This window comes from Ceratosolen solmsi, unplaced genomic scaffold, assembly GCF_000503995.2.
Source record: "Ceratosolen solmsi marchali unplaced genomic scaffold, CerSol_1.0 scaffold10, whole genome shotgun sequence".
NCBI lineage: Eukaryota > Metazoa > Arthropoda > Insecta > Hymenoptera > Agaonidae > Ceratosolen > Ceratosolen solmsi.
The window spans coordinates 3,416,082-3,440,842 of record NW_011948412.1 but is presented as its reverse complement, the minus strand read 5'-3'; the positions used below and the strand labels follow the sequence as shown (position 1 = coordinate 3,440,842).

The 24,761-nt window shown below is 20.7% G+C and overlaps 3 protein-coding genes across 3 annotated transcripts; all 3 read left to right on the top strand.

Moving 5' to 3' along the window:
* Window positions 1-352: 352 nt before the first annotated feature.
* On the top strand, window positions 353-3,518 carry LOC105364299 (Odorant receptor 2a). Its single transcript, XM_011502196.1, has 7 exons — window positions 353-419; window positions 828-1,094; window positions 1,357-1,852; window positions 2,573-2,672; window positions 2,745-2,861; window positions 3,052-3,207; window positions 3,356-3,518. The coding sequence occupies exons 1-7, from the start codon at window positions 353-355 to the stop codon at window positions 3,419-3,421; spliced, it is 1,269 nt and encodes a 422-aa protein (XP_011500498.1). The 3' UTR covers window positions 3,422-3,518.
* Window positions 3,519-5,872: 2,354 nt separating this feature from the next.
* On the top strand, window positions 5,873-12,979 carry LOC105364290 (odorant receptor 13a-like). Its single transcript, XM_011502184.1, has 6 exons — window positions 5,873-6,037; window positions 9,676-10,153; window positions 10,257-10,350; window positions 10,772-10,894; window positions 11,733-11,888; window positions 12,908-12,979. Exons 1-6 carry the CDS (start codon window positions 5,890-5,892, stop codon window positions 12,977-12,979), a joined length of 1,071 nt encoding a protein of 356 aa, XP_011500486.1. The 5' UTR covers window positions 5,873-5,889.
* A 1,856-nt stretch (window positions 12,980-14,835) lies between these two features.
* Window positions 14,836-24,321, top strand: LOC105364279 (odorant receptor 13a-like). Its single transcript, XM_011502172.1, has 6 exons — window positions 14,836-14,983; window positions 18,529-18,853; window positions 19,727-19,826; window positions 20,275-20,391; window positions 20,666-20,791; window positions 24,184-24,321. Exons 1-6 carry the CDS (start codon window positions 14,836-14,838, stop codon window positions 24,319-24,321), a joined length of 954 nt encoding a protein of 317 aa, XP_011500474.1.
* Window positions 24,322-24,761: the final 440 nt, after the last annotated feature.

The following is a 24,761-nucleotide window of genomic DNA, read 5'->3' as shown; positions in this document are numbered from 1 at the left end:
CATGTAATAACTTAAAACTAATGCAGTGATCCATAAAAAATTCACTGTCATATAATTTTCTTAAGCCATACATTCTGAAAAAATAGAAACATGTGCATGATAGCTTAGAATGCATGATAATGTTATGATGCATGATGTGCATGATAATGGTATAGTTTAAAACCAAGATGTAATTATGAAGAAGATACGAATAGAGCTAATTATTAAAAATTTAGTTGATATGCGTAATAGTAAATTTACACTCATTTTCCTCGAGCATGCGCTGGTTGTATGCGTAATAAAGCATATTGAAGGAAAAATTTCAGTATACTGTTGATGTATAGTATTGTAACAACCATATCGTACCTTTATAATGAAGACTAAGATTGCAAATACTTCCAAAAAAGAGAATTTAAATTTTCAAAATCATAAGATTGATGGTAACTACTATTTAAAGATATTTCCATATATTTATAAAATGATATAATAAAATGATATAATTTTAAATATAATAATATATAGAAATTTTAACTATTATCTTAAATGAATACAGAGACATTAAATTTCAAATATTACAATTTACTACAAAACATATTTTAATATTATTTTATTAAAAAAATATATATTATACTATATATTTTTTTATTTTTTGTAAAGTATAGTTATTTATATATTTTATTATAATTACTGTTTTCATGTTTAATTTCATATCATCTGATGTAGATTAAACTATCTAATCTAAACTAAAGTCAGTATGTAAAACTGTAATTATACGATTCACACTAAAATTATTACTAATAAGATAAAAATATTCTAAATATTTAGGAATTTCGAGTAACATATTTTAGGATACAATTATGCGATAGGACCATGTCGCTTTCTTTTACGATTACTTGGTGCTTGGCCTGATTTTCATTATCAGAGGAGCTGGATATCATTTATATGCATTCTAATAACAATAATTACCATGTTACTGTTTTGTGTTATTTCACAATCAGTAAAAATGTTTCTATCTTGGAGAAATTTCAATCTAATTATAGAAATTTTAATCAACTGTAATATTCCTACGATCATCGCAACAACGAAAATTTTTAGTATTTGGTATCATAGATACGGTAAAACCATTTCTTCTAATAAAATATTTATAAATTTTTTAGTATTAAGATAATACAGAACTCATAAAATTTTGTATTTTTTATGAAAGAAGTTGTACAATTTTTTGTTAATATTAAATTTTTTTAATATTGAAAAATTATGATATCTAATTATATAAATACAGATAGAAACACTTATCTATTTGACAATTAAATTAAATTGTTGTATACATAATTATTATTACACATAGAAAAATTATGTGCATAAATTTTTCTCATTCAGTTTTAAAGGATTTACTGCTTCAAATTATTGAAGATTGGAAGATGGTACATGTTGAACAAGAATTGATAATAATGTGGACTAATGCTAGGATTAGCCGAATTTTATGTATTGGGTGTATTTTCATGACTCAAGCAACACTTTTATGCCAATGTACTGTCGGTATTTTTAATATTCTGTCTTATATTTCAAATATGAATCCTAATGATACTATGTCAAAACCTTTGTATATGGCGGGTTCATTTCCTTACAATGTTCAAGTATTTCCAAATTATGAATTATCTATATTCGGCCAAATACTTTCCAATATATTTGCGTCAACTTCGTTTTCATCTGTCGATTCTTTTTTCATTGTTCTTATGTATCATCTTATTGGGCAATTGTCGCTTCTTAAATTGGCATTGTTCAAATTACCAAATAAAATTGAAAATGCAGAGGATAAAAAAATGTTTTTTGATAAATTTTCTTTACTTCATAGGAGGCACAATCAACTATGCAGGTAATAAAAATATTAATTAATATTTTTATGAAATATTTGAATAATATTAATATTACTGCACTGATAAGTATATTAACTATTATTAATATTGTTATTAATAGAAATAACTTATCACTAATAATAAATTTGAAAATATCTGAAAGTATATGCACATATTAAGATTTATGTGGATATATTATTTTTATATTTTATAACTTAAGAAGTCAGTTAATTATTTTATACATTAAAAAATATTTTTTCTTTATAATAAATTATTATTTGTAGAATAAGTATAATTTTGAGTATCGAATAATTTCATAATTAGATGTAATTAAATAAATACATATACTTATATAGCTACTAAAATAATATATAATAGATTTAATATAAATTTTAATTAATTAACAACTATAATAGTTTTATTATCTACAAATTCACTCTAAACCAATTGCCTTTATAAATAACACTCTTTCATTTTTAATAAATTCAGAAACTCTACAAGCGAAGCATATTTAGTATATATTGACTTAAGTTAAAGAATTATTCTTCAATTAAAATAATATTAATAACTATTCATTTAAGCTTTTAATTTTTAAGATTTTAATGACGTTATAACATAATTCTTTTTTTAATTGTAATTTTTGTTATGTAAATATTATTGTTTGTTTTTATTTATTAACTTACCTTCAATTTTTAATAAGATGAAATCAAATTAATTCTTTTATGAAATTTTACGTACAGATTTTCAATGTCCATAGAAGAGTCTTTTAATATGATGTTTCTGATACAAATGGTACCTTGCTTTTTTGGTCTATGTGTACTGCCTTATAAACTCATTCAGGCAAGTTTATACACAATTTATGTTTCACATTTTATTTAACCTAATTTTGAGGTCTTTGATATTTTATTTCAGATAATTAGTGCCGACTATATATCTATTGTGGAATTAATTTTTGTTGTATATTTTTTCTTACTGTTTTTATTTACTAATTTTTTATATTGCTACATTGCGGAATTACTACATGGAAAGGTATATTTTTTTAACTAAATATTTTGTATGAAAAAATTTAATTAGTAGGTTTTGCCTAATTTAATAAAAATCGGAACTATATTCATTAAGTCTAACATTTATTCATTTATGACTTAATTTTAATTACATTAAAAATAGTTTTTTGTACTTGTGATTTATAAACTAATAATATCTCTGTACAATTTTTTAGAGCATTGAAGTGAGTTATGCAGTTTATAATTGTAATTGGACTATATTACCGCCTAAGGAAGCAAGACTTTTCATTTTCATTCTATTGCGAACACAAATTCCTTTTGAAATTACCATAGGAAAATTTACTACATTTTCTCTACAATTCTATTGTCACGTACGTATATAAAATAATAATTATTAATAATTTTAAAAATATGCAGATAAAATAGTTTTGAAGTTTGCTATTATTCAAGGAATATATATAGATGAACATTTATTAGTCGCAGAAATGACATAAATGAATAAAATATTTTATTTCATAGATTTTAAAGACATCCGCTGGTTACTTGTCAATGTTGCTTGCTGTGAGGAATAGAATGAATTATTGAAATATTATAAAAATCATAAATTCTAAACATACTTCTAAACATCATTATATACTTATCTTCAGTCTAGATAAATCTACGGCGGATCAAGATTTGATATTAAGGGACAGCATATTAATATTTATAAAAGAAATAAATTTTCAATATTTATTAGCGCCAAATTAGATATTTAATCAAATCTTAAAATGGTAACGAAATACAATACTTACCAAATTATAATTTATATTTGTTAAATTTTAAGAATAAAGAAATTATTACAGAAATGATGGAATATTTTTAGATATAGATCACTCAATTAACAGTTATCAAAAATAAAATAATATAAAAATTCTTTATAAAAGTATTTTAAATAATATTTATAATAGTTATACATTAAAAAAAAATATAACAAATCATAAAAGAATGATAAATTAAAAAAAAAATTTGTTATTTCGACCGTACTTATGGCCTCATATTTTGTTTTAAATATCTATTTTGCCAATGCTATTTTTAAAAATATAAGCAAATAAAATTTAAAACCATTTAATTTATGAAACCATAAACTATAATATTTGTGTGCATATGTATATGTATATATGTATTGCAAGTGTTTAAATCAGATTACAGAATTATTTTATTTCGGAAATCGTATATGATAAACAGGAGAATAAATACCATTTTAAAATAGCGATAAAATTTATTAATTGATATTTTTAAATTATCTAAATAAAATATTATTTTTAATATTATAACTATTTATATCAATTATAATTAATAGAATATTACATAGGCTTTATATTAATTGAAAAATAGATGAAACACTAAGGTTTTATATTAAGTTTTATGTTAAGTTTCTCTTCTAAAATTATAAAATTATTAACATATAAACAAATTTTCAGTTTTAAATAAAATAATACACTAAATTTATTTTATATATCATGACTTTTGAAAAATAATAACTTTTAGTTATTTTTAATATCGATTGTAATTGCAAATTGCATTAAGTTTCGGTTTCTTAAACATTTTTAATACATTCATCCATAGTTTTTTCTGCTTTAATATCGATTATATATAGATTAGAATTAAAGAATTTCATTGTCTGTATTTAAAATTTCCAAGAAAAATTATTTTTACTTATAAATTATTAATTTCGAATTAGCAGAAGTAATAAAATTATTCTGTAAAAGATTTTTTTCTCTGCTTCATTGAGTAGTTTAATAAAGCTTATCTTTCTGAAAGTATTCATTCTTTACTAATAAATTATGTTTACTTCTTATTTATACTTTGTTTATTATTTATTTAAAAATCAATAAAATAGTTATGTTATTTCGTATATGTAAAATGATTTATTTTATATATTTTTGTTACGTGTAAACGATGAATATGAATATATATTAGTAACTCTTATTATTAATTAATTAATGTAACGTAGAAATTCGATCACAATAGAGAAATTAGTAGAGATTACATACAGAAGTAATATCTTTAAAAACTTTATTTAAAATTAATAAGAATAATTATGGTTTAATTATATAAAATAAAATTAGTATAACATATTAATTATCATGAATAAATATATCTATCCATATATTTTTTAATAAATATTCTATTATCCTCAATAACAGAAGAGATTCCTATGACCTCTAGTTATTGAAATTATAAAAAATGGTATATACACTGTGTTTTTGAATGCTTTCTTATATTTCATTTTTATCCATTGTTTTGCGTTTAATAATTGTCACTAAAATTAAATATCGGTTAAAAGACACATAATAAGCTGTAAACTCATCGAAGAGCTGAGCTATGCCTTATGATATAATCATGTACTTTTTATTAATGGAACATAAGTATCCAGAATGGAGGGGGGTTTTATGCTCGGAAATCGTCAGTTTGTTTCGAGACATCAACGACGTATTTCCGATGTACGATAAAATAGGTACGTAGTTAATCATATAATTAAAAGCAATTTCTTAAAAAGCTTCATTATTTACTCATTGTAAGAAATGATATAAAAACCGACACAACTAAATATACAAATTTTGAAATGTATAACTATTAGAATGGAGTTAATATCAAATTAATTTATTGAAAATTAATCAAATGAAGCTGTAATTACATTAATAATACTTTTATAATAATGATAACAATTTTATAAATACAAATTTTTAATTCTTATATATTGGAAATTAATTTTTTTTTATTAAAAAGATAATATAGGGTTTTTAAGTCTAAAAATAATTTAATATTATATATTGAAATTAATAAAATTCTATTAAAAAAAGTTTAAAAATATATTTTTAAATATTTTTTAATTGTCAAATGTATTTCTCAAAGATTGTTTATTATTAATGGTAATGCTGAAATCGAATACAGGTTTCGATGTTGCAGTCGGTCCATGTAGAGCGTTTTTAAGCTTTCTCGGTGCATGGCCTGATCCTGCAGCACCAGAAAATCTATTCTCTCTATGCCGTGTTATTACGGCATCTTTGACAATGTTTTTATTTGCAATTGTTGCTCAAACCACCATGGTTTTAAAAGTTTGGGGTGATTTGAACGCCGTCATCGAAATTTTAACAACAGCTGATATGCCCATTTGTGTTGCTTTAATGAAGTTTCTAGTTGCTTGGTACTACAGAGAAGGTAAGAAAAATATATTTTTTTCAGATATATGAGATAAACTATTTCTTTTTTAAGAAAAGTAAATAAATGGATCATTTTTTACATATGTATACTCATATAATTAGTAATTATTTTAATTAATTTTAAATTTATATTGTGAACTGTTGAATATTGTTATAACTGATATGCTGTATACTATCGTAAACTTAAATATATGTTATCACATGTATTTACACATAATCTTCATTACTATTACGAATTCTCATTATTATTTTATTTACATTAATTTACATTAATAATTAGTTTATTTTCATTAGTAAAATTTTTCATTTAGTTATAACAATTATAAATAGTTATAAATTATAACTATTTATACTCTTTATAAAATTTTTACTAGTAAAATGTCAATTATTCTTGTAATAGTGTATAAAATTGTACCATTCTTATAAATATTTATGTAAAAATATTGTTTTTTTTTTATTTTTTTTAGTATTTTTTTTTTTAGCATAATATAGTATATTCATTAATTATCTAGAATTGTACCGTCAGTAAAATAATATTTTAATTAAAGCTATAAGTAACTTTTTGTTATAAATTATTTGTACTAAATTTTTACTAAACTAGAATAGAATTAAAATTGTATTATCATTTAATAAAAATCTATTGATGAATATAATTAAGACTGTTACAATTATACATTAAATAATATAATACAGTAAAGAAATGGTACAGTGTTCATTTTTCCAATACGAAGAATTTAATTATTTATATCCACCAAATACAAGTGACTGCAATTTTTCAGCAAATACCGTTCATTGCTTTTTTGTACATGTTTTATACATCGCACTACAACATTTATTGTTTTCAATTATTTTATGTTTTATATGCACAATATGGTCTTTTATAAGTATTGAGAATTATTAAATTATATAATTAGAAGGTTTAACATTTTATTTTATTTTTAAGAGTATTTGATAAAGGACATAGCAAATTATATATATAAAATAATATTAATTTAATATAATAATGTTGCATAAGTTATTTAAAACTAATTTTTAGATAAGTAACATATGAAATTAAGATAATTAGGAAAGCAAATGAAAGATTTGACAAAGAAAAAAAATGTTCAAATTTCAAGAGAGAAAATAAAAATAAAAGTATGCAATGTTTAAAATTATATTAATGGTTCTCTATTAGTATTTAATAAAGTGTTAATATAAAAAACATCAAAACGTCATGTATCATTAAAAGAAAATTAAAAATTGAAATGTTACATTCAGAAAGAGAAAAGATGCAGAGAAATAATTATAGTAATAATACACATGGAATTTGGAAAATAAAATTTATAAACAAAAAACAGAATAATTTATATATAAATAGACAAGGGTAGTCAAAGTTCATTTAGAAGAGATATATCTATAAATTAATCCGTTATTATAAACTATATATCTATCTCTATATAGAAGAAAATAAAAAAGAGAATAATGAAAAAAGTAAAGCGATTGGGTTAATAAAAGTATTAAAAAATGGGGAAAAATGGAAAAATTGGATACGCCTTAATGAGGAGAATTTAGACAATATTATTGTAATAGATAGTAGTACAAATAATTTTGCACCTAAGTAAATGAAGAAAGATAAAAAAATTAAAGGTGCTGTTAAATATCATATAGAATGGTAAATAAAAACAAAGTAAAAAGAATATTAAATAAATTAAAACTCAAAAGTTGAAGTAATAGAATATATATAAATAAAAGTAAAAGAAAAAAGTATATGAATAAAAAATATAAGTATTATAAATGAAAATCCTGATAGATTATTACAAATGCAAGAAAGAAGGATATTAGAAATACCATATACATATAAGCAGAAAAAATTCAAGAAAATAATAATTTAAATAATGAAGTGATGAATAAACAGATAAAAATGTTAAACAGCTAATTCGAATAATAAATGAGTAATATAAAATGAAATTATAAAATACGAATAAAATATGCGCGGATAAATTATATGGTAATGGATAAAAATAATATGTATACAATATTGTCAATATAGTTAATATTAATATATATATATATATATATGTGTGTGTGTGTGTGTGTGTGTGTGTGTGTGTGTGTGTGTGTGTGTGTTCTATTTCATGATGTTTAATATATATTGCAATACTTGTGAGAAGAATTTAAAAATAAAAATATATCCAATTAAATGTACAAATAATATAGTATTATTATAATACCGTAAGAAGTGATTTTTATTTAAGAAGATATTTATTAAAAAAGTAAGCATAGATATAATAAAAGACGAAAAATAAGTATTTGAAAAAAGGTGAAATAGAAAATATTGAATGAGAAAGAAAATACAAAATCATTAATAAAGTTAAGAAATGAAAAAATATCGAATATACAGTGTAAAACTATATGGTTAATACAACATACACAATACATGAATAAAGTTATAATTGTAATGCAAAATATACATTCAGAATATACAAGAGATAATTATTTAGAGAAATTCATAAAAGAATAGGAATTTATATTATATTAGTGAAAAACGTTAATATGTTATATTAGAAATAAAATAAGATATTAAAAATTTAAGGTAGAGAATAGATAAAAAAAAATAGATATATAGAATGTAGAAGTTACAGCAGAAAAGATACAGAGTAAGTGAATTAGTTAAAAAAAAATTATATGCATATATGTGAAAAATTCATATTAAAAAACAAAATAAAGATTTCAATATTATCAATACTCAAGATTTAGAATATAATATATGTACATAAAATGTTTATAAATAAGTATAAAATGTAAAATAACATATTAAAGGAAAAATAAAAAATTGACAAATTTAATTTATAGCTAAATATTAATATAGAGGTAAAATACGTATAACATATAAAAAGGTAAAACTTTATACTTATTAAAACTAATACAGAGACTGAGAAGAGAAAGTAAAGAAACTAAGCCATAAGATTGTAGAATAAAATAAAAAAGACAAAATTAATATGAGGAGAGGAGGGACAAAGTATTGAATAAAAAGGAGCCAATTTAAATAGAAAAGAATAAAACTAAAATTAAGTATTGAATAATGAAAATGTAATGTAAATATATGATATATCTTTATAGTCGAAAATACTTTTAACGTGAAAGGGCTTACAATATTTATTAATAAATAATAAAAATAGACTACATTGAAATCATACGTTATAAATTAATAGGTTTTTAAATTTATAATATTTAAAAATATTTATTTATTATTATTCAATTTTTTTAATATATAATGGATATATATATATATATATATATATAAACCTACATAAGAAGTAAAAATTTTTAATATTTTATAAACATAAAAATTTATACAAAGTATGCTTACAACATGAAATATTTAAATAAAAAATATATTATATATTCTTTATTATATCTTAAATTAATAGAATACAAATTAAACGTTTATTTTTAATTGATACACGTTTATTTTAATTGATTTTTTTAATATAAAAAGTTATAATAAAATTTATAATGTTTCATCATAAGAAAAATTTTGGCCGAGTAACTAATGAGCGAAACATTACTAACAGAAATTTACGTACAGAAATATATTTTTCTTATTATTTTATAATTTTATTAATTAAATTTTTTGTCATTACAAAAAAAAATAAGTCTTAAAGGACTTAGTTAAGACAATGTCAGATGATTGGCAAAGTCAATATACTAACCAAGATTTTGAAGAAATGTGGCAACGCGCTCAATTTAGCCGAAAATTATCGATAGTTTGCATAGGTTTGGCTCAAGGCACTATAACTGTTCAATTCCTGATGGTGGTAGTATTTGATATTAATAATAAAGGTCAGATCGAGAGACCTCTATATATGACCTCATATTTTCCTTATGATACGCAAAACAGTCCAAATTATGAAATAACTTGGATAGCTCAGTGTTTTTCGAACATATTTGCTGCTGGTGCATTTTCAGCAGTAGATGCATTTTTTGTAGTTTTGGTTTTACATTTATGTGGCCAATTAGCGATACTGAAAAGATCCTTGATAGAATTAACAGATGACTTGCAACACAAATCGATCAAGTTAGAATTCACAAGAAAGCTTGCAAACATCGTCGAGAGACACGAATTTTTGAACAGGTTTCTATTCTAAAATATAAAAATATATCAAAATGAAATATAGTTATACATTTGTATTTTTTTAAATAAAATGTTTATAAAGAGCAAAATTATTGTTATAAAGGTTTGCAAAAACTATTGAAGATTCTTTCAACATGATGTTCTTAGCACAAATGATTACATCATCATTTGCTTTATGTTTACAAGGATATCAGTTGGTTATGGTGGGTTAATTTTATAGCTTGTAATATTAATTTTTCTATTTATTTTTTTTTTAATAACGTTCAGAATTCTCTTATTATTAATATTCCATTATTTAATATAAATAGTTATTAAATGACAATTTCAGTTGTAATATTTTAATAACATTAATTACTTTTAAAAGATTAAAATTATTATTACTTTTGTTCATGATTATTCATACCTTTTTTCCATATTATATAATCATTTAATAAATGAAAAGATACCTTTGTAAGTATTATTTTACATATGATAAAATATTAATAAACCAAACATTATTTCTTATATAATAAAATAAAATAGTGGAAAATTGTACACTAACTAATTATCAAGAATAATTACAAAATATTCTATACATAATTAAAAAAAAAAATTATATATTTATACAATATTTTACAGATAATAACTAGTAACGAAGATAAACTACCGCTCTTGCAGTTAATACATATGATTTATTTTGTTTGCTGCTTTTCATTCAGTTTATTTTCATATTGCTATGTTGCAGAACAGCTTAATTACGAAGTAAGTACATTAACAGTAATGTATGTGAGAATATCTATACTGCTTATAAAATTTTGTTTTATGCGCAGTTATTTTTACTCAAAGTGAAAAAAAATTTATTTAAGTAATTAAATAATTTAACTTCAAATTTAATTATTCAATAAATTATAATGTTTTCAATTATATATTAATAAAATTAATGTAAACATTTAATAGTATATTGTAATGTTTATTTTATTAGTACTTTATACGATATACCTCACTTTAATAAATTAAATATATTATTAATAATATTAATATTAATATATAATATTATTTGTTATAACATTATGATATTATTGTTATATATAAATATATACAATTATATACAAACAAATATATACAAACATACACATAAATAACAATAGTTATAACAATAATATAATAATATAATAATAAAGAATGTTTTGTGAGCAATCATTTGCTTTACTTAAAATCGTAGCATTTTTATTTTAAAAACTTTTAACACCTATATAATGTATAACTAAGTGTGGCTTATTAGTAAATATTACTTACAATAGTTATGCGCTCACTGGACATAAACAGTCGATGTTTCGTACATAATTAAATAAGCGGCTCTGTAGGGTGTCTAATGATAGCAAATTGTATTTTACCCAATAAAGCGCTATATACACTATATTTTTTTGTTTATATCTTTCCCCGATAAATTGTTTTTAATTTGAGAACTTAATACTTTATATCTTGTATAAATTATTCAATAAAATCAATTAGTATATTTTCCAATAGAATTTATCGAAAGAATACAATAATATTGTAGAAATATTTTCATAGATATAATGTATTTTAAACTGTTATACAGAGTACAGAAATTCATTATGCAGCTTATAAAAGTGATTGGTACAATTTATGTCCTAAGGAAACAAAATTATTGCTTTTACTTATGCATCGAGCTCGGAAACCTCTTGAAATTACTGCTGGAAAATTTTGCGTATTTTCACTAGAATTGTATTGTAGCGTAAGTATAATTTTCAATAGTAAATTCATAAAATAACACGTTATTTTATATACTTTGAAAATGATCTTTTTAGAAATTATCAATAAATAAATAGTACTATTTATTCTATTAAAATATTTAAAAAATTTTACCTAAATTTTATCCTTTGACGTTTGATATATAAGCTAGTCATTTTTTATGCATATTGATGAAATTTATTTTTTATCGTATAGAAATATATTTCTTTTAATTTCGTATCTATTGATTTCCAATTTTTTAGTAATTTATTTATTTTATATCTTTATATAAGTTACGTCTATGTTGAATTTTAGATAAATTGTAAATTTATTTAAGATCCTTTTTCCGTTATTGAAGATCTATAATTATAGAAATTCATCACAAATAATGTTAAACAAAAAACAAAGTTTCAACCTCTTTTAAAACAATATTTTATTTTTTATGTATCTATAATTTTAATTTGATAAATATTAGCAATAAATGAAGTCTCCAACAGCTTTGATTAAATTAAAATACAATAATTGTTTTTCTTTCGGATACATTATTATACAAGAAGTTTGATTAATTAATGATATTCGTCAAAACATATTATACTCAGAATACTCGGAAAAAGCATGTATTTTTTACATTTTATATATATCATATTTAATATATATCTTATATACAGATACATATAATAGAATATAATCAAGCCAATATTAAAGATTAAAATCCTCGATATTTATCGCAATTACACAAAATCCGTAACTTTATTTAACTTAACTGGCTGTCGATAACAACTATTTTAAAGCTAGTGAATTTAACATTATATTTGTAATTATATTAATATAATTCAAATAATGCTTAATATTTTGCACATTTATTCTTTTAATTAAATTTAAATTTTGTTATTACAGTACAAAAATTTTGTTACCTTAAAAATACTCTAGGTAATTCTTCATTTTTTCTTGCTTCCAAACATAGTAGTTTATATTTTATGTATCTATTTATTAAATAAATATATTTGTTAAATCAAATTACAGATTCTGAAAACATCTGGAGGATACTTGTCAATGCTTTTAGCTGTAAGAAACAGACTGGTTCCGGCTGTATAATCTATAGTACTATAATAATTATCTAAAATATTCACAATTATCAAAATTAAACTTTTTTCAATAAACAATTGTTGAAATTCACAATTTTTTTAAATTAAAATTTTTTAAAATAAAACTAAACTTAAATTAAAGTTTAATGCAAATAACATATTATGTTTCTTAAATATAATAATAAAAAGAATCCGAAATTTGTTTTAAATATTCAAAAAATTTTATCAATATTTCATTTTGTTATATTAAACTTGCTACTTACGTCTTCGTATACTGTTATACATTATGTGTTAACATTATATGCATTTTTATAATACAGCTGCGGCTTTAACTAATAATAATTTCGTGCCCTTGGTAATAAAAATAATTTTTTGTAATATAATGCGAAATTTTACTTCACGAAAGATAAAAAAAGTGGGCTATGCTCCTAAACTATTATTTTTATAACAAGAGCGTTATATTCATCAAATTGTTAATTAAAATTATTATGTAAATATTAAATTTACTCAAATTTAGAATTTGAATGTATTAAAATTTGCATTCAGATATATAATATAGATTCTCATGGATATGGAAAAAAATTTAATATAGACATTTTTACTACACTATATGTGTAACTTTATAATCTGATAAAAAGGAAATATTTTATGGAAATTGTATTTTAATATATTTAATTTTTAACATATTTATTAAACAGATTTATATTATTTCCTTAAATAAAATATTTAAGTTTTATATATTTATATTAATTAGGAATAAGAGATTATATTTTTTGACATAACACTTAATTAGAAATTATATCATATTTAACCTAATATTATTTATATTCTTTATTAAACAATGTATAATTTTATATGATATTATTATGTAAGAGATAGAGTGTACTTACTCATATTTATTGTTAATATTCCCAAGCACAATATTTTATTGCAATAAATTTAAATACAACGAATTTAAATTAAATTTAAAATTGATCAAATTCTATTATTCTTACATTATCTAGCTTTATGTTCATTTTTGTTCGTTTTGCTTTAAAAAATTATTACTAATGTAAAGAATTAATATTGTACAACTACAATATCTATTTAATTTGTAGAATTCTGACATTTCCTTTTTTTATTTTATAAAAATATTTAATAGACAAAGAAAATATTAATCATGTATATATTATAATTTTTTAATATATGAAGTAATATAGTGATATTATTAGATATTTGAAAGATATTAATAGATATCTATAGATATCTAGTTTGGCTAAACTGCATCTTCTTTTTTATTCTGTTGTTTATGTTTTACTGGATCTGAACTTAAGAATATTATATTTTCATATGGTCACAAATAAAATATACATGTTTTAAATTCCCTATACTTTATTATCAAATCAAGTTTTATCTTATAGCGAATAATTATAAACGATTAGTAAATAGGTATCATTTATGGATAAAGAACTGTAGTCAATAAAAAACTACGTAGTGTAATGATAGGGATATTTTATAGTCTGAAAATTGTGAAGTAGTAGCTTCTATCATTATTTTTCAATGAAGAATAAAAAAGGTATGTACTTTATAGTATTTAAAATTTATTTTGTATGAGTTTATATTAAAAAAATTATTATCTATTTTAAAAATAAAAATTTTGTTATTATTAACTTTCATTTTTTATAATGAAAATGGTTATTAATATAATATGTATATTATTTATAGTTGAACAAAATAAAAAAATTTATAAAGTTATATATTAAAACAGGTATTGATATTGCAATTGGAGTAAGTCGCAAATTCTTAAAATTTATTGGAATATGGCCTGAATTAAAAGAGAAAAAAAATTGGTTATCACGATCTTACTTTCTCATACCAACTTTTATAATGATCTATTTTTGTAACATACCACAAACAATTATGATAACGAAATTATGGGGCGATTTGAATGCAGTTATTAAAATTTTAACAGTTTGCAATATTTCAGGAAGTATTGCAGTATGCAAACTTATCAGCTTCTGGTATCAAAGAAATGGTATTCATTTTTAGACTTAAATAATTAAATCAATACCTTTATTCATATTATTCTAATAATCAAATAAAATTTTATTTAATGTAATACTTACTTTCTAATTAAAACTTTAACATAATAGTTAACTTTAAGAAGTATAGCCTTTTTGTGTATGGAATTATTCAAATATATTAGACATTCTATTAAGTAAATGATTAAATTTATATTTTTAGTTAAAAATCTTTACAAAAATAAGTTATTTAATTATGGGCGGGAAAAATATGGAATACGTTACTTTTTTCATAAATTTTATTTAAAAATCAAGAAAATTAATGTACTTCAGTAATTATTGAATTGATTTAGGTAATAAATATCATATTATTTTAAGTGAAAACATTTTTTTTCAATTGTTAATATTAAATTTAATAAGTAATAAATATGTATTACATATTGTATTTTTCACTATTGTATGTGTGATACGTAAAAAGAATGAATATGTTGAATTTGCTTATTTATGTAACATGAATTACATATTAATATCTCATTTAATCAAATGTTTGTAAAAAAAATAGCTAAACTGAATAACAAATTTGAATGAAAGTATAGCTTAATAAATCAATAAAATGAACAGAAAATTAATAAAAAATTTGATTTGTTTGAATTGCATTTTATTAAAAAATAATTGTTATAGTGTTCTTGTGTATTTTCACAAATGTGTTTTTATTTAATGAGCTATATACTATATGTTTTATATATTTCTATTGATGATATATTTACATACACCATGTAAGAACAATATATAAAATATTTAATAATATTAAATACTAATAAAATTAATTCAAATATAATAGATATATATTATTTACTTAAATGGAGATTTTTTAATAATTAGCTTATATGTCAGTATAATATAACATTAAATAATTTACACAAGCTCAATTCACTCATGCCTCTCTCTCTCTCTCTCTCTCTCTCTCTCTCTCACTCTCTCTGCCTCTGTAAATATCTATTTTATTTTCTTATATAAATCCGATTTTTGTATTGTGAAACACATCTTTTAAGGTATAAAAAAGCAAAATAGAAGTAGGTAATAGTAAAAAAATGTTGTGTTGAAAAAATTGAAAAAAAAAACAAAAAAAAGGTATAGGAAATAAGGAAGACTATATAAATAAATTGGTAGAAAAAATAACACAAATTAGAGAAAACATAATTTGAATAAAAAAGCAGATTGATATTCTTCGAAAAATTAAAGAATAATATGAAAAATTTCATTCAAACGAATTAAAGGTAAATAATGAAATAAATACATAAAATATGAATAGAGTGAAATAGGAATAAATACGAAAAATATATAAAGATTTTAAGTAAAAGTTTAGAAAATATCAACCTAATAATAATGGTAAGTATTAAAATTTTAATATAAATGATGAATATGACTGACTGTAAGATGAAGATTCAAAATTATAACGGTGAGAAGTAAACAACAATAGATTGTACATAAGTGGAAACCGTAAATAAATGAGAAAAACGGAATTTCAATTGAAAAGTGAATAAAAAATAAGAAATTTTTGATAAAATAGCGTCATAAATATATTGTAATGGAGAAAATTCTTTAAAAGATAATTTATATATACAAATAACGGAAAATATATATTTTTGTACTCACTTTCGTGATTTCGTGCTTGTATCGTCTTATGCTATGCATTTCCTTTTGCAGTTTTTTATTTAATTGTGCATGTGATATATATTATTTATATATTCTTCTATTAATATATGAAAGTCTTTTTCATTTGAAATTTCTAAAATATTTGGAATTTCTGGATGATTATCCAATAATTTAGTATGTATATATTTACATCAACGGCCAGACACTTACTTTTTCATCACTTGATTTTTATGCTTCCTATGTTTCATTCATCTCGTCATTATAAATAAATCTTCATATATATTATTTAATTAATTTGTTAAATATTTTATTTTTTTTAAGAAACAGATTGTAATATTTATATCTTGACCTGTGATTATATATTTCTCTTTATATTCTAGACTCTGCTCAATGCTTCTTTTATACATTTTATAAAAATGAATATATATGTTGACGATAAGAATGGAACTATAATTATTTCTAATTAATTATATTTTCCGAGTATTCTCATTTTTAAACTTACGCATTTACGAGTGTACGTCGAAACAGTAAGACTCGTCCATCTATATTCAATCTATTCTATAATAAAATATTCAATAATTCATTCAATTTTGTTCATTTAATTTTGTCTGATACAATTCTTTAAACATTTTATGCCCTTATTTACTCTTCCATTTTCTTGTCTGAAATCAATTTTGATCATGATCGTTAGATAGTAAACATATACCATAATACTTATGATTTATCGAGCGAGCACTTAAAGTAATTTATTATTCATATTTTGTGCCAAATATTAAGAAATAAAAAATTGAAAATATATTTTCATATAATTTTTTTTTTATATAATTTAATTAAATAAATCTTTTAACTTAAGCAATATTTTCTCTGCAACGTAATGTTTCTTTTAAGACGGCCTGTCTGTATAACTTATTCGACGATAGATAAGCATGCTAATGAGTCTTCATTTGTCAGTTTATACCCTCATTAGTCTGTCAATATATGATTATTCAATTATTCTTTATGATGTCTTTATGATGACATAAAAAAAGAAAAGAGAAAGCAATAAAAAATATATCTATTGGTATGTTTTGGATGATAGAAATTGGGCATATTAAATGATAATTCAATTCAAATGATACAAATCATTAGTATAATCCAATTCGGTATTTGTAAAATAATTATTTACAGAATAATTAATCTGAATCTTCTTTAATATCGACACCAAATCGATATAATAAATAATGTCATACATAATAATGCTTAAAAAATTGTATATACTAATTACTGTATAATTCTAATCCATAGGTATAATATTATTAAGTAAGACAACTTATTCTCACTAATATTCTTACTAATAATAAAAAATCTTCAATCGTATCACAAAGTAAGACTGATAATCCATTCGTTGATAAGTTTAATCATTGGTTCTTTTATTATATATTTTATATATAAGCATATCATATATTAAAATTATCAAAATTATCAATTGTATTATTTAATGTATGTATTAATATGTATACAAGATACTGTGATAAACAATTAACTATAGAACATATATCTTAAGATATATCTTAAGAGATATAAATGTTTTCACTTAAAAATGATTTATTTAAAGTTTTATAATGGACAGATTATGTATTTGTCATATATTTTCATATATTTTTTGTAAATGTTGACAAAACATATTATTAGTTAATGTTATTTAAGTATTAAAATAATATTAATTTATTGAAAGTAATCAGTCAGCTTATCATGTTTATGATCGATGATTGGGATAGTCAAAAATCGAAGGAAAATTTAACTATTATGTGGACGAATGCCAAATTAAGTCGAATCATTTCGATAACAATAATTGCACTTGCCGAAGGAACTATTTTGATATATGTGTTGACGATTATTATTAATCAATCAAATGACGTTAAAGAAAACGATTACAATCTTTTATTGGATAACAACATATCTAAGACTTTTAGACCACTTCTCGTAAATGGTTACTTTTCATATGATGTTCAAAGTAGTCCATATTATGAAATAATCTTTATATGTCAATTTTTCTCAATCTTATTTGCGGCTACGGCTTATTCATCCGTTGATGCATTTTTTGCTGTACTCATATTCCACTTATGTGGTCAATTGACGAATTTGAAAAATCATCTTATAAGGCTTCCAAAAGAAACATCTACTGATAGAAATGATACATTCTTAAAAACATTATCAATAATTGTCCTGAAGCATGAATATCTTGAAAGGTTAGTTAAGCTATATTCAAAATTTATTCTTTTTTTAGATTTGCGTTAGTGGGCGTAATAAGAAATTAGACAGTTTTTTAAGTACTGATAGATTCATAATAATTTACAATAATGACAATACAATTATTTAATATTGAAATTGATTATATGAATTTGAATATAAGAAAATGTTATAAAAAATTAAATATTATAGATAATAAATATAAATTGTACTTAGATTTTTGTCAGGTTCTGTGTTATTGATTTACTGAGATTATTACGTTACATAATACGTTTTCTATTGAATTCTTTATTTCTATAGATAAAAATTTAAATGAATAATTTATCATTAACTAATATAAAAAAAATCTAATTTCATATTACTTATAATATATAAAGTAATTTCATAAAACATTATATAATAAAATTAAACAAAATTATCAACGATTAAAAATTTAACTTTAACATGCTCAAATTAATGTACGACTACTTGAGAAATGGAAAATATTATAAGGAAATTCTTACCTTTATATTCCTAAATATATATTTATTTAATAGTTTAAAAATATATATAATTTATTAAAAGATTTAAATATTATTATGTGAATATAAGTAAACTTAATATTATTATAAATTTGGATTTGTCAATACTTTTTTAAAATAATATAAAATATAAAATTTATTAAGTGACCAATCTTATTAAATATATTAATATTTAAATAAATTGATTTATATTAATTGAGAATTTTATGAAAATTAATACATATTACAAGCGCATATAAATAATATATATATATATATATTATTAACATGGATCTTTATTCAAATGTGCAATGAATGTTTATTATTTGAAATATAATTAATTTTCAATATTAAACTTTCTTTTAAATGTAGATTTGCAAATACAATAGAAGATTCCTTCAATCTAATGTTTCTCTTACAAATGATAATGTCTTCCTTCGTACTTTGTCTTCAGGGTTATCAACTTATTATGGTACGTTTTCAGTATGTAAGATTGTATAAAGAGAAAAACTAATAATATTAATTGAATTAATACATGATAATTAATCATTTATAGTTTCTTAAATTGTAGTATTTATATTTTAAATTTTCATACAAAAAACAGTTTAAATATTAAATATTTACGTTTACATAATTTTTAAATATATACAGTTACTGTAAACAATCTTTTCCATTGACCATTTTGAAACTATTAATGATTTTGCATTGATTATTAATTATAAATTTGAATATGATATGCAATAAAATTTTGATAGATAAATATTAAAAATTATAATTTATGAAATAATTTCCTTATATTGTTTCATTATTAAAATACCAATAAAATATAATATGAATAAAAAATGAATAAAATATGTAAAATATGAATAATAAACATTATATAATTATTTGATTTTTTTCAATATTATTTTTCAATTTAGATAACAACTGATAGTACAATTTCAATAATCGATTTGATATTTATGATATATTTTACACTCTGCGTTAGCTTCAGTCTTTTTCTGTACTGTTATCTTGCAGAAATTTTAAAAAATAAGGTAAATAAGTTTTGTATTAGAAAATTATTAGAAACTTTTAAAATTTAAAGAAATGTAAAAGAAATAACTAAAGAATTAAAGTAATTATTTAACCTAATAATTTCACACACAATTTTACTTTATTAACAATATACATTATTTAAATAATTTATATTTATTATAAAATATTCAAGCATTTTTATTCTATGTTGTTCTTAACGAAAATTTTAATGGGCTACATAATTAATTGAAAATTCTTATATTGAACTATTTTTTTTATCTTCCAATTTGACAGTCTTTAGAAATAGGAGATGCAGTGTATGAAAGTGATTGGTATCATTTACCATATTTTAAATCAAAAGATTTACTTCTACTAATGGTACGGGCAAAACAACCATTTAAAATTACAGCGGGAAAATTTGTAGTTTTCTCTTTGGAACATTATTGCGCAGTGTGTATATCAGTATTACATATATTTTTAACTAAATCCAAATTTTCATTAGTACTACAATCATTCTAGAAAATCATATGTATGAATTATCTGAAAATACTTTATTCTGAATTCATCATTTTTGTATTGTTCATTATATAATTTCGATGTATTATATTATACAGATTTGCAAATCCGCTGGAGCCTTTTTATCTATGTTGCTTGCGATGAAAAGCAGATTAGTTAATGAAGATTGACAATAAATATAGTATATATAATGTGAAGTATTACAAAATATTTTATATTATTTAAATGTTTTTCTTTGTCTTTAGATAAACCACTTGTTCATATATCAATTTTAAATGATTAAAGGGCACTTGTAATGCTTAAAAATAATTTGCAATGTAATGTAATTTTTTGAAACCAATAATCTAACATTAATAATAACAGTATTTATAAACAGTTTTATTTACAGTAATATAATGTGCATCTTATATTTCACTTAATTCCATATTATACTTAGCTCCTATAATTTAATTTCTAATTTTACAGAATATGGTGTTTCAGTTTACAATAAAAACTATGAGACGTCTCTGTTGTTTCAGAAAAAATAAGGTGTATAAGAAAATAAATAATGAAAAGATAAAAAAATTTGTATGAAAATATTAACAATAATAATAAAAAATAAATTATTTTAAAAAGTTAAACGTCATCTTTTTTTACGTTTGATATTTTTGTTGTGACTTAATGTCATCATTTTATTGTGTTTATTCAAATGGTGCCTATCTTTTATTTTTGCTAGCTATATGCTTTTTCAATTTAAAATATAAAATTATAATAATATAATATTAAAATATAATATAATAATATAATAATGTAATATAAAAAAAAATATTAATTTAAAAATTGCAAAGTAAAAATAAAGAATAATTTAGAAACGAGGAACTATGATACAACGACAACTAAAATTAATAATTGACATAATCATTTTTAAGAGCATGTTTGTACATATTATTAAATAGAGATTGCAAATTATATTACTTACTATATATGTATAATAAATAAATAAAATAAATATAAGTTTTTATACATATGTGTGTGTGTGTATGTATGTAAAATATTTTATATAATACATATTATAGATATTATATTAATCTGAATAATGTTATATTATTTATTGGAAGAAGGTCTAATAAAATGCTTTGATTTTTTATAATTTTCTAAACAACATGCAAATAACTTATTAATTTATATAAGGTATACATATTTTTTGTAAGTACGAAATCATTATTTCTACATTTTTAAATAATGGAATTATTAAATATTTCTTTAAATACATAATTAATTTATTATATTCTGTATTGTAAATGATCATTACTTTAAAAATATTATAGTAATTTCATAAATGTACATAAATAAATTTGTTTATTAGATTTTTTTATATCAAGTATTTATGAAAATTTTTTGTTTAAAAAGAATTTATAACCTTTACATAAAAACATTAATTTTTTTAATATGTAGATCAAACTAAATTATAAATATATTATTTTTAATTAAAAATATATAATTCAAAAATATTTGTTTATAATTTTTGAGTATTAATAAATGCTTCACTAGAAGGTCATACAATTTAATGAATAATACAAATTTATCGATCAATCTATAAAAAAAATTTACAAGTCAAAACATGTGATCTCGATTTTTAAAAATAGTATTAAAATATTATCAAATACACATATATAATATAAATATAAAAAATTGAGAAGACCGAAATTATTTCACCATATACTGAAGCAGATATAAGTGGCGCTTTCTAATATACGATGAATGATTATAAAGTACTTGTTATGTAATATAGGTAATGTATCTAATTAAGATGTATAAAATGTATCAATAAAAGAAATGAAATAATTCATATGAAGAATAGAAAACAAAAAGTAATTTCTCAAAATTGTGGCATCGATGATTCCTAAATATTTATGAATTTATTTTTATAGAGTACTTACTATACAGTAATAATAATGAAAGGATTATATTATTACAATTACCGATTATTTTCTTGCTCTCAATTATCATACTAAGAATAATCTAAAATATGGTAACATAACTCGTAACTATTTTGTATTTGTTAAAACTAAATATTTATATAACAATGATTTTATAAATAAATTATCAATGATGGTTATACCATAATTTATTGAATATAAAAATTATAAGGTATTTTCAATAAATACATTTATTTTAAACAATATTATTCTATTACGATTTAATAATAATCTTGAAATATATATAATTATAGATTTAATGTGAAGTGATTGTATTAAATATGCTAAATTTATATTGGCAAAACTATTAATATTTATAGGTTATTATATTTTTATATTTATCTTATTATTAATTTTATTATATTTCTAGGCATGAACACGAAGAAAATTTGATTTATTACTAATATTCATAATTTAAAATGTCAATCATATATTCTTTCTTATTAAACTTATTATTTATTAAAGAATTATTAAATGTTTCATTATATACCTGTATGCAATTATATTGATCACGGAAGTAGTTATAAATATTATTGATTACTTTGTAACGATAAAAATTGTATATTTATAATTTGAATTCTTTATATTTTCTAGCGTAACTCGATTTCATAATTCGATTAGATATACTATTTATATAAATTTATTAACATACATTATATTAAGAGAGAAAAAATTAAATCTTTGTAGAATTGTTTCTTTTTTATAATCTTATAGTTTCCTTAAAGCTCTGCTGATTTTTTCATACCTAATTGATTTACTTTCTTTCATTTATAGTAAGTGCAGATATCATATCTTGATTCTCTTGTTACTTTCAAACTACGGATGCGCACAGAAAACCACGTTGCGGCTATTATTATTAATTCACAAAGGGTAGTGGTTTGTCATACAGGAACATACGTCATTCATGAAAAAAATTTGTATGTGCCTATAAACGTCTCAGTTTATTTCTTAATTTGCATAAAGAATATTACTTTATATACCAAATTATAATGGAAAAATCACAAGGTACAATTATTCGATATGTCAATACTTTTTTGGATAATATTGTGATTTCTTGAAATATGATTTTAACTCTATATTACATATAATGTGCAATAAATATTAAAGAATAAACATTATTTTAGTGATGTATAAAATAGATTTAATCATATATTTTTAACTAGTTTAATTTATATTTTTTCATATGCTATATAAGGTTTCGAAATGTGTGTCAGTGTAACTCGAGCATTAATGATCGGTCTCGGAATTTGGCCTGGAACTAAAGATGTCCACTGGTATTTGCGATGCCGTTTTCTCATATCAATCTTCATAATGGTATTTTTTATTAATATTCCACAGACGAGAATGATGTTTCACGTTTGGGATAATTTCCAAGTACTTATGGAAATTCTAACGTCAGCTAATTTACTGACAATACTAGCTTGCGTTAGGCTATTTGGACTCTGGTATTATAAAGAAGGTATATTCCAAGGCTAATTAATTAAATCATTTAGTGAAAATTATTGTTTCGTATATCATTCAGAAATTTCAGGATAAAATGTGAATTTCGATTGTATGAATAATAATATTTTTCTAATAACGTTTCTAATAAAAATTGTCAATTCAATTGTATTATAATACTATTTCATTTATACTTATTTGTCAAGTAAATTATATAATTTGAAATCAATTACAAATTAAAATAGAATATAATTATTAACGATGTTGCTATCAAATGCCTAAATTTTAATAAAATACATAAGTATTTTATCGTTAAAATGATATTTTGTCGCACATTTAAAAAGACTAATTAATTGTATTATTTAAATTTTGATTGTACACTAAATAATCTATTTATCCAATGTACTGCGATTAAGCAGAAAATTTTATCACGAAGAATATAAAAAATGAAAAACATATTTAATGAAGAGATTTAC

Excerpts from the sequence above, each read along its gene's own strand:
- LOC105364299 (XM_011502196.1), top strand. The coding sequence starts at position 353 with ATGAAGACTAAGATTGCAAATACTTCCAAAAAAGAGAATTTAAATTTT. Across the intron at positions 2,673-2,744 it reads TGCCTTATAAACTCATTCAG|ATAATTAGTGCCGACTATAT; the intron begins GCAAGTTTATAC and ends ATTTTATTTCAG. Across the intron at positions 3,208-3,355 it reads CTCTACAATTCTATTGTCAC|ATTTTAAAGACATCCGCTGG; the intron begins GTACGTATATAA and ends TTTATTTCATAG.
- LOC105364290 (XM_011502184.1), top strand. The coding sequence starts at position 5,890 with ATGTTTTTATTTGCAATTGTTGCTCAAACCACCATGGTTTTAAAAGTT. Across the intron at positions 6,038-9,675 it reads TGCTTGGTACTACAGAGAAG|TCTTAAAGGACTTAGTTAAG; the intron begins GTAAGAAAAATA and ends AAAAAAAATAAG. Across the intron at positions 10,351-10,771 it reads GTTTACAAGGATATCAGTTG|ATAATAACTAGTAACGAAGA; the intron begins GTTATGGTGGGT and ends AATATTTTACAG.
- LOC105364279 (XM_011502172.1), top strand. The coding sequence starts at position 14,836 with ATGATCTATTTTTGTAACATACCACAAACAATTATGATAACGAAATTA. Across the intron at positions 14,984-18,528 it reads CTTCTGGTATCAAAGAAATG|AAAACGATTACAATCTTTTA; the intron begins GTATTCATTTTT and ends ATGACGTTAAAG. Across the intron at positions 18,854-19,726 it reads AAGCATGAATATCTTGAAAG|ATTTGCAAATACAATAGAAG; the intron begins GTTAGTTAAGCT and ends TTTTAAATGTAG.